The sequence below is a fragment of the Haliotis asinina genome, chromosome 1 (genome assembly GCF_037392515.1).
Source record: "Haliotis asinina isolate JCU_RB_2024 chromosome 1, JCU_Hal_asi_v2, whole genome shotgun sequence".
In the NCBI taxonomy this organism is placed as follows: domain Eukaryota; kingdom Metazoa; phylum Mollusca; class Gastropoda; order Lepetellida; family Haliotidae; genus Haliotis; species Haliotis asinina.
The window spans coordinates 80,757,967-80,768,885 of NC_090280.1; the positions used below are offsets into that span (position 1 = coordinate 80,757,967).

The 10,919-nt window shown below is 39.1% G+C and overlaps 1 protein-coding gene across 4 annotated transcripts in view; it reads left to right on the top strand.

Moving 5' to 3' along the window:
* LOC137272348 (MLX-interacting protein-like) overlaps positions 1-10,919 on the top strand; it is a 47,225-nt gene that overhangs the window by 28,320 nt on the left and 7,986 nt on the right. For 2 of the 4 annotated variants that reach the window (XM_067804755.1, XM_067804900.1), the window contains exons 9-17: positions 463-586; positions 2,470-2,702; positions 3,192-3,300; positions 4,081-4,199; positions 4,938-5,066; positions 7,172-7,253; positions 7,883-7,982; positions 9,692-9,815; positions 10,604-10,733. In XM_067804755.1, the coding sequence (XP_067660856.1) occupies positions 463-586; positions 2,470-2,702; positions 3,192-3,300; positions 4,081-4,199; positions 4,938-5,066; positions 7,172-7,253; positions 7,883-7,982; positions 9,692-9,815; positions 10,604-10,733 (1,150 nt within the window). The remainder of the gene's footprint in view (positions 1-462; positions 587-2,469; positions 2,703-3,191; positions 3,301-4,080; positions 4,200-4,937; positions 5,067-7,171; positions 7,254-7,882; positions 7,983-9,691; positions 9,816-10,603; positions 10,734-10,919) is intronic. The other 2 variants (XM_067804828.1, XM_067804974.1) reach the window with 1 other exon arrangement.

Consider the following 10,919-nt stretch of genomic DNA (forward strand, 5'->3'; position numbering starts at 1 on the left):
ATCGTTCTTGCATGCTGTTGTAGCTGATGAGCAAGTTTTGTTTCAATTTCAAACAATTAGTTTTCCATTACAGATGCATTTATTTCGATTTTTGAGGACATTGTTTCGAGTTTAGTGGACATTTTTGCAGTTTTGGAAGCTCTTGTTTTGGTGATTTTTGTTCCGTTTTGAGGATTTGTTCCCTCTTTGTAGACCTGAATATGCCTTCCTTCAGAATTTCCTGCTTTTTAATGTCAATCAGTTAGTTTGTGATCATATTATTTAATTGACTAGTTATGTTCTTGGGTCCTTGGTTATGCTGTTGTAGTAAAGGAATCGAGGGAATCCAAGGGTATAAATTTGACATAATGATCAGTAGCATGTTTTTCAGCTAGCACAGTTAGAATCAATTGATGATGAGGATGAGGATGATGATGATGATGATGATGATGATGATGATGATGATGATGATCCATTTTTCAGGGCAAGCCAGTCCAGACGCCACGGAAGAACAGGATCATTGCCCCTGCCCCTCCTATCAATTCATCACCACCTTCATCGTCCCCTTCTGTGCACAGTACATACCTCGCCCAACTACTCACTAAAGGTAGCTTCTGATTGCCTCAGGTTCAGAGAATCAAAACAATGACTTCGGTTAACACAACTGTAAGCATTACATCAGTGTTATGAGATTGCTGGATCAGTGTTGGAGGAATGTTAAGATTTCACTACTTTAAGGGTGGTGTACTCACACACCTCTCTGATCCAACCAGTCCTTGTTTCATCACTCTATATGGACTGTTGGGCTGCAACAATTGGTTTGATTCACTGAAAATCGAATCTAGCACTTTTGTTTTGATTTTTGATATCCATTATCACTATGTTTCATCACTCTATATGGACTGTTGGGCTGCAACGATTGGTTTGATTCACTGAAAATCGAATCTAGCACTTTTGTTTTGATTTTTGATATCCATTATCACTATTTCAATTCAATATTTGAATACCTATTCAAATAATTTCCACACAGCCATAAAGCCATTTTGAGTCCAACTTGATCAGTTTCGGGCATGATGAGAATTGTTGTTAGTAGACATTGCCAAGTTCATGATGAATTTTACACTAAAATGCTGACTCTGAGAGTTAAATGAAATATGATGGTTTTTACTTTTATAAGGAATCAAATTGAAAATGGCAGAATTGAGGGTCCAATATCTAAAATCGAATTGCATTGAGGCCTGGGTGAATCGTTGCAGCCTTAGTGGAGTGAAAAGCAGGGTAACAAGTAAAACCACCGAGATGATGCAGTAATCAATGGTAATATGTTGACAATATTGCCATGAAGACAAACATTTTGTAATGGCATATACAATGAAATGAAAAAAAACTTGCAGTGTCATCAATATTAATTCATACTGAAAGACTGTGGTTCCTCAGAGTTCAGTTGATTCATAGCTATGGTATCATTTTGAAATAATGGGATTGCAATTCTTTTAAGTTTAGAAAGGTCAATTCAGTTACAGATCTCAACTTATTTTCCCGAGAGTGCTTGTTCTGTAGTTTGAAATACCGTCTGCTAGATTGGTTACATTTGATGCATGATTTGCAGCACATCACCTTGATCACTTTTGTAATAAATTCAATTTTATTGCAACCATAGTGAAACTCACAAAAAGTGGATGGGTGTTAAATTATTTGAATCCTTTCAAATTACTAAGAAGCGAATGTACAATCACTCACCTTGATGTCTGCGATGACTCTCTGAAGATCTGCGATTCCAATACTGGAGGGTCAACATAGCTGGCGGCGTTGGCTGCACTCTCAGGCATCGGCACACTAGTCGGAAATAACTGTCTACGGACGTGACTGACTGAATGTGTAGATTTCACTGACTGCCATGATCTAGATGAATGTCTAGAAGATGATGACTCTTTGGAGGATGAAGTTGACCTGGACCTAGGTTTTCAAAGCTCTCTTAGCACTATGATAGTCAAAAGTTAATGTATGGCACTTAGGAAATCTTAACGCTAAGAGAGCTTAAAAAATTTAGGACCTGGTCTTTGAATATTTGTTTCAAACATGATGAATAATGCATTAATAAAAGCATTCACGTGGAATTTGGGCTCAATATCTGAAAATAAACTAAAGATAAGCCATGAAGGGACACAAGAAACACTGCCCAACCGTCTGCTCAGGTGATTTAGGAGGGATTGAAGTTTGGTGTGTGTGTGGTTACGTGGGTACTTTTGGCAGGAAAAGGGAGGTGGCTCAAGGTGAGTGATTGGTTGTTCGCTTCTAGGGAATTTGAAGGGATTCAAGTTTTCACTGTCTGTTAAGAAGGAAGGGGAGATAGGCAATAAAGAATGAGACAGGATAAGTATAAAATATCAATTTTATAATAAAAATTTACATGTTTTTCTGGCACTTGTGAAAGTGAACTGCTGTGACACGCTCTGAAAGACCACTGTATCATTGTGATGTTTGTCACAGGAACTTACCCAGGTGCAATAATCAGTGTGAAGAAGGAGCCCGTGACAGGCCAGATCACCACCACCACCACATCCCCCAGTACCACCACATACCAACCTATCCGCCCTGCTGATCCTTCTCGCTCCAACAGTAAACAGCCATCCAGTCCATCGCCCGGCAGTCCCGCAGTAGCTGTTGGGGCCTTATCACCAGCACATAGTCCGTCGCCAGGATTACCCATAGATCTTACAAAGGTAAGTGTCAGGTCTGTTGCCAGGATTACCCGTAGATCTTACAAAGGTAAGTGTCAGGTCTGTCGCCAGGATTACCCATGGATCTTACAAAGGTAAGTGTCAGGTCCGTCGCCAGGATTACCCATAGGTCTTACAAAGGTAAGTGTCAGGTTCCGTTGCCAGGATTACCCATAGATCTTAAAAAGGTAAGTGGCAAGGTCCATCTCTAGGACTACCAATGGATCATACAAAGATATGCCTCCTGTCCATCACTAGGATTGCCGAGAGATCATTTGAGATAAGCCTCACAGACATTTATTGGCTAAAATAGCTTAAGGATTGCTGAAATGGTGTAGAGCAATATTTGTACATTTAAGTTTACGAAAAGCGAATATATGAAATGATTATATGGATGGCAACTTCTTTATTGTATAACACAATGTTTCTGGACTACTTCAGGTGATTGAAGTTAAGTCTCTCATTAATCTGTGATGTGCCTATTTGTTGCAGGTGCCCTCTAGTTTCCCCACCAGTGTTCTAATAGCAGCAGCCAGTCAAGCTTTCAGCACCATTTCTACTGTCTCCTCTAGGGATGTGCTGTCTATGTCACCAAAACCATGTAAGTTACCATGCCAACAAGATTCAACTCTTCTCCACTCCCCACAAAGAACTCATATTAAGTAGTATACCCTGACACTCCTCCTGTGTCATTTGTTCTGAAGGCATGGTTCCTTCAGAATATTACCTGTTTTCTATCTTGGCTATCTTCACATATGTTAAAGGAAGAATATGTAAGTGGGCAGGTGCCCTGTTCTGGTCCAAGTCTTTGAGATTTAAAAAGACAAAAAAGAAAATTTGTCAGATTAAAGAACTTGACCACAGTATATCCTTCGATGTGTTACAAATGTTGTGGTAATTTCAGGGTACAAATGCCTGTTATGGTATGATATCATCTCTGAAAAATGGGCAATTCATATTGTTCTTTAGCAACTTCTGTGAAGTACTCAAGGCAATGTTTTAAGCAAATTGGTATATACTGTTTTGAAAGTATACTGTATACTTGATGGTAATGTGATTATCTGGTCATCAGTCTGTGTGGGTAGGTAAGTTCATTCACTTGTGAATAGATGCTGACCTCTAACGATTGTGGTACTTTTCATGCAGGTTGTTAACTAGCGTGAGGTATCTATAAACAGGACGTTTACATGCTTCCCTTAAAGCTGTGCATGATCGGAAGCGTGTGTGAGAGTGACACCTCTTTTTTCCAGTTTTGAAGGCGGTGTACCCTTATTTTGTGTGACAAATAGAACCATTTAACACAGATAGGTTTACATAATACCAGTTATATTTATTACTTTGCTTTGCTGTTTGTACTAAAGTATTCGATTTGTACTTCCAGCCGCTAATATCTTAACAGTCAGTCCTTTGCCACAAAGTCCGCCATCACCTCAGCTGGATTTATCACCACGGCAACCACCTTCCCCCCAACCAGAAGTCATGTCACCTCTCTCTGGCATAGTAAGTTAACATCGCTTGATGTCCTAGACTGTTTAGAATTAGATTGTTTTATTCGTGAGAGTTGTGTAGGATAGTTGGAATATTGCCCAATATTATACAATGTACATGGAAGCAAACAAACAATCATGTAGATGGGTCTATTTTATACAGTTATGTGGGTCATTGTGTCTTATAAATATTTTTCATTCTTTTAATAGCTGCTTCAGTTACTTTCTTTGTCTTATTTCTTTCGATTTACTGTTAGTGCTTGTCATTAGCTGAAAACCATAAATGGTCCAGTCAGAAGTCACCTGACAATTTTTTCCCAATACAGGGAACATACCTTTGAGGCTGCCAAAGATGATACCTCTGTTTGAACTGACCCTTGTACTGTTAAATGGTCCCTACACACCTTCATGGAATTGGCCTGAATTTTGAATCCAGTCTTTTGCAATCCTGGTTTTTGCTTTGTGATATGCACTATAATTATCTATTTTCTACATTTTAATTGGTTATGAATATGAATGATAAAACCTTCCCTACAGGTTTGTTACAAATTTGTATTTTGATGGATGTTGCCATAATCACACCTGATGAATTTTTAAACTTTATATACATGAAACAGAATTACACTTAAATTTGGCAATAAACCCCAAGTGTTTGTGCTGAACGGCCACTGTCTCCATTTCTTGATCTTGGCAAGACACTGATGGAGTGATTACTCTTGACACTTTGACAAATTTCCAACACTGTGTTCAGATGAGCCCTGGACAGGCAGACATCTCCTTTGGGCTGGAGCCAGAGAAGGTGCAGTACCACGAACAGCGGAGGATGGCCCACCAGTCTGCAGAGCAGAAACGGCGATGTAATCTCAAGGTAAACCCCAATGTGAGAATCATTCAATTTTCTTGAATCCTCTTCAGTTTGTGCACCTGCTTGCATTTAATCTCCAGCCCCGAAACTCTAACTGGACCATCAGGAACTCCCTTGACTGCACAGACCCTCGCTTTCAATGCATCTGATAATCTGTAGATGGAGTAGTTGTAAATTTGGGACTTAAGGGATGATTCAGAGTAAACGTTTTACAGTGAGATTTGGGAGTTTAGGCTAACCATTTTGTGTTTATATAAGCTAAAATGTTATATAAGCCATTCATGTAGATGTAAGCCGTTTAGCATGTTTAGTGAGTAGTGTTTGGCAGCGTTTCTGATCAGACAGAGCTGTAGTTCTCAAGGATGTGTTTGGAGGTTCTGCTGGACTTCCATAGCTAGAGTTTAAAGCTTGTAGGATGAAATCATTTTCGTAGTCGTTCCTTTAAACTCAAGGTGGTAGGGTAAGTAGTCTAATTCTTTAAGTGTCCACTTATCAAGCATGGGTACAATTTTTGAAATTTTTTTCTGCTGTCCTCTGCCATGATATTGCTGGAATATTGCAAAGAGCGGTGAAAAAGTAAACTCACTCACTCCTTTCAACTTAAGTAGTGATTATAAAAATTTAATGCCTCAAGATTCAGATTAATTTCGATAGATTTGATTAATGTTAATGTGAGATATGAGATAGTACAAATAGAAACATTCATCTAATTTCTGTAATTACAGTCTCAGCTTCTGAATCTTTTCCTCTCTCCCTTCCCTTGCAAGGCCAAAATACATTAATTCCACATGTGTCTAGTGCGTTGACAAGAGAATCTTGTAAATTAGTATATTATGGCCTAATGTTGCATCATTTTTACTGCCTTTTAAATATACACAATATACCTTCACATCTTATTCTGTTTATTGGTGGTGGGGTAGCCTAGTGATTAAATAGTCTTCTTCTTGTCACTCATATGGTTTTGAATACCCATATGGTCACTGTGTGAATCCCATTTCTGGTATTCCTGCTGTGATATTACTGGAATATTGCTAAGAATGGCGAAAACCATACTCACTCTACTTTGCTCTTTGGGAAAATGTGTTTGGGAGAATGGTATCTGCCCTCTTATGTAATTTGACTTGGTAGAGTGCATCCTCATATACTATTGGCAGAGGATTTGTTCATACTTTTAGTGACCTGTCAAAGTTTTAATATTTATTATTATTTTGTTTTGTGTTGTAAAAATAAATACATTTTGATCAGTGAGGTGACGGATGACAAATATTTCACAAGCTCTTAGCCACATTTTTTGAAATTGTTTTGTGGTAACTCAAAACCGAGGGGTGCTTTCCAGAAAGTGATTCTAGCGCTAAGATGAATATTTGGGCAAGCTGACTAAAGCGCCAGGCTAGGGATCCAGCGAGGTTGAGGTGGCAGGATTGCGGCCTACCTGTGACTAGATCTAAAACCCTTAGAGTCAACATCGTGGTCAAACTCTTTCAGTGTGGTCACAATCCCACAAATCTGTTGGTATATGACCAGATGATGGCCTCATGAATATGTGCAAACACCTTGTTGTGGGTACAGCAATGTGCAGTGAACTTGGACAAAGTACTGGACTATGTGTCCCAGTCCACCTAGCTGTAGGATGAGAAAGCCACCATAAACTTGGTATATGATTGAAAATACAATGTGCTGTTGAGATCGACATCCAATGATGGAGGTAAAAAATACCAGCTCCCTGAACAAGCACCTATTTTGTGGATGTGTGTGCCACATATAAATATCCCATAATATGGTTACCTTGCATGATAACATTTTATCATGGACTTGCAACTGTACTACTGATTGCTTAGTGGGTCAGACCTCTGTCTATGTATTCAAGGGACCAATCATTGAGTATGTATTAGGTGATGATATTTATATTTGAATGAGAAAATTGTATAATTTTTTCTCACTGAGATAGAAACAGACTTTGTGGGACTCAGTCATTCTTCTAGAGGATCAAACCAACTGTTCGCAAACTGATTATGCCTGTGAAATGTTGGAGAATGTTATATGGCACCAGCTTCCCCTCCCTGCTTGATTTTTTTCTTGCTGGAGAGTGTTATACATGCAGTAACTCCTTGTCTCCACAGAGCGGCTTTGACATGCTGCATACACTTGTGCCAGCACTAAGTGTCAACCCCAAGGTCAGCAAGGCAGCCATGCTTCAGAAAAGTGAGTACCATTCTTCTTGATATTGGGATGTGAGGTTGCCTGATAGCTAGAGTGTCCACTTGTTAGACTCAAGACCCATGCTAGATTCTCCACATTGGTACAATGTGTGAAGCCTGTTTCCTGTGTCCCTTGATGTGATATTGCTGAAATATTGCTGAAAGTATTGTGAAACCATGTTCTCTCACTTTTCTTACTTCTGTGGCGTGGTAGGGCAGCCATGTGGTTAAAGCATTTGGGTCACAGGGAAGACCGGGTTCTATTCCCCACATGGGTACAATGTGTAATGCCCATTTCTGGTGTCCCCTGCTGTAATATTGCTGAAAGGTGTGTGAAACCACACTCACTCACTCACTCTTCCTACAATTACAGTGTAAGGAAAGGTTGATTATCTGAGAAATTTCAAGATACATGTATATACAGCAAAGCTTTATATTAAGATCCAATGTTGGATTGCTGGATTGGACATCCAAAAATAGATGCACACTGAAATCATGTAAATATGTGTAGTATATTGATTGTGAAATTTGATGTCCCCCACCTGATATAGAGGCTTGGGTAATTTCATATTGGTCTCTGAAGTCTATACATATATGCCTGTCACTCATTTAGTCTATCTTTGTTGTTGCCAGCTGCTGATTACTGCAAGAAACTCAAGTCAGAACGAAGTCAAATGCAGAAGGAAGCAGAGATTCTTAAACAAGAAATAGAGTCTCTGAATGCTGCTATCAGGTATATATGTTACTGTCTTGACTTGAAGGGGATGCAGGTCACACTAAAGGGCCTGGTTTGATTCTCCAGAAAGGTACAATGTTTGAATCCCATTTCTAGTGTCTTGAGATGTGATATTGCAGGTATATGCTTGAAACAGCATAAAACCAGGACTGACAGTCACATGCATATTGGTATTTGCTGAAGCACACTGAGGATTCAAGCAAAATAAGTCAGCTCTGAGACAGTATTTGTCCTCTTGAAGGGCTCTCAGTTTTACAGTATGACATAGTATCTCACCTTTGTAGCACAGTGAGACAGACATTTGTTCAGGTTAGTATATAACGGATATTTTCGGTATCCGTTGGGGTCACATACGGATAGCGATGCAAATTAGAGAGGTCATATGCAGATTTTAGGGACTACTTTCACACTGTAACCAAACATGGCATCACGCCCATCTGTCGGCGATCGTGTCCAGATTGACGACCGTGGTTACAGTACTGCGTTGAGAGAAATTTGTTGTCTTGTAATGATAAATGGGACTGATTACGACTTCAGTAGCACCAAAACGCAGGCGTCTTGCAATCATTGATAGCAGCCAAGAAAATCTCGTATGAACTGTTTGACACTTTGTCAGTTAACAAGTGTGCTGGCAAAATGCCTCGTGAACATTATAATTATTGTTCAAAAGTTTAACTGAAATTTACCACAATTCCACATGTGTTTTTTGTCATTTTTCAAAATAAATTAATATTTGTTGACAACAATACACTCTTTACCATAAAAGCTGCCTGGGAACTACATGACGTAACGCAGTTAAATGAGTGATCAGTAGAAAACTGTGTCACCGAGCTTGTGACGTCACATATTACTACGCTCATATTTGTGATGTCATAGATATGCGGGCAGATCTCTGGAAGTTTAGTTTCATGATCTGGGGCAAATGAAATCACATTTTAAAAAATTTTAAGTAAGAATGACATTGTATGATAAATAGGTTATCACACTTGTGTGTTTTGGGATGGTTAATATCCTGCATCAGGAATAAACACCATGTATTTAGCTCGCCAAGGCTCGCTAAATACAATGTGTATTTGCAATGCAGGATATTAACCACCCCGAAACACACTCGCGTGATAACCTGTATGTCTAAAGCGTCCGCTCGCCATACTTAAGACCTGAGTTTGATTCCCCTCATGTGTACAGTGTGTGAAGTCCATTTCTGGTCTGTCTTGCTTTGACCTTACTGGAATATTGCTAAAAGTCATGCTTGATCATTTACTCCAGGGTGAGCAGGCTAAGGAGAGCCTCTGGTGACTTGGCACCAGTTTGCTTGTGGTAGAATGTTTGTACTCTTTGTTTTAACTTGGCTTAGAAACAGTACTGCAATACTGTTGATTTTACCATTAACAGAGTCTGGCACAGCCATGAAAAAGCCTGAAATTTTATCCCTCATACCCCTAAATTAATTTTAGCCTCAGAAAGGCCCTAATTGCCAGCAATTTTCCGTAAAAGAGGTATTTCCCTCTTATGGTTGGTTACACAATTCACCAGCCTTGTGTGTATTCAGCCACTTTTGTGTTTCTATGGATCATTAAAATTGTTGATTGGGCCTTGAAAAGCCCATAAAACAGTCTTCAATGTGATGGCTGATAATCTGTGTGTACTCTCACAAAACAACTTTCTCTGATGTGTTCTTGAATCTTAAAGTGCGTCTTTCCTTGTAGTGTTGTCCAGTCACAGTTGCCAGAGACTGGTGTGCCAGTTACAAGGCAGAGGGTTGACCAGATGAAGGACATGTTTGATTCTTATGTCCGAAACCGTACTCTCACCAACTGGAAGTTTTGGATTGTATCCTTGCTCAATTGAAAAGTTTTTGAAAAGTAGGGAGAGGTAATCCAATGAGATGTGTTTTTTCATCCTGTCACCTAAACTTGATTTGAAGAAAGTTGGAAAGAAAATTCATAAATGATTAGTCAGTGTCAAGATTTTACATGTCTGTACCTAACAACAATATTGTGATATTTGTGTTAGTGTTTTGATCTGCAACTGCAAACTAATAATAAATGTTAGTAATGTCTTATGGTTGAGATATGGTCAATGCAGTGTGAAGCTTTAGCTCATGCTCTCATATCTTGTGTATTAACGTCTGGTTTGTCAATAGAAATATTTTGTTTCAACTTTTATAGACAATCTTTTAAGAGAGCCAACCCATGAAGATCTTTGTTAGAATTGATCTTCAGTAACCCATGCTTGTTGTAAGAGGCAACTAACAGGATGGCGTGGAAGGGCTTGCTTACTTGGATGAACATATCAGTTCCCAATTTGCTCAAATCAATGCTTATGTTGTTGATCACTGGATTGTCTGGTCCAGACTTAATTATTTACAAACCTCTTCCTATAGCTGGAATATTGCTGAGTGCGGCGTAAAACCAAACTCACTCACTCAGTTTAAGAGAGCTACAGTGTCATACCTGATTTATCTTAGAAATATCATCATGGTCTCTTTGAAACCTGGTTAGGAGGATTTAACCAGGGAATTGCTCTCTCGTCTCAAACCTGTTGCTGATCTCCACCAGAACTAATCAATATCAGTAATATCTGAGTTTATTGATGTCATGTCCTTAACAAATGACCAGTTTTCAATAATTATCAGGAACCTTTTTGGTTCATTCAACAACACAGTATCAACAGCTAGTATTGAAGAACTTTGTCGGACTGTGTTAGCTTGGCTGGACCAGAACTGTTCCCTTGTATCACTCAGGCCGAGTAAGTATATATGGAAGACTTGCTAATAAGACTGTTAACCTTTTTGAGATTTGGTTGTGTATTTCCCAGGGTGAATAGGATGAATATTAAGTGCACATATAGTGACTCTTAACCTTATTGAGATTTGGAATATTTGGTCGTATGAGAATGAACAGGGAGTGCTCATGAAGCGTCTAATTGTGATAA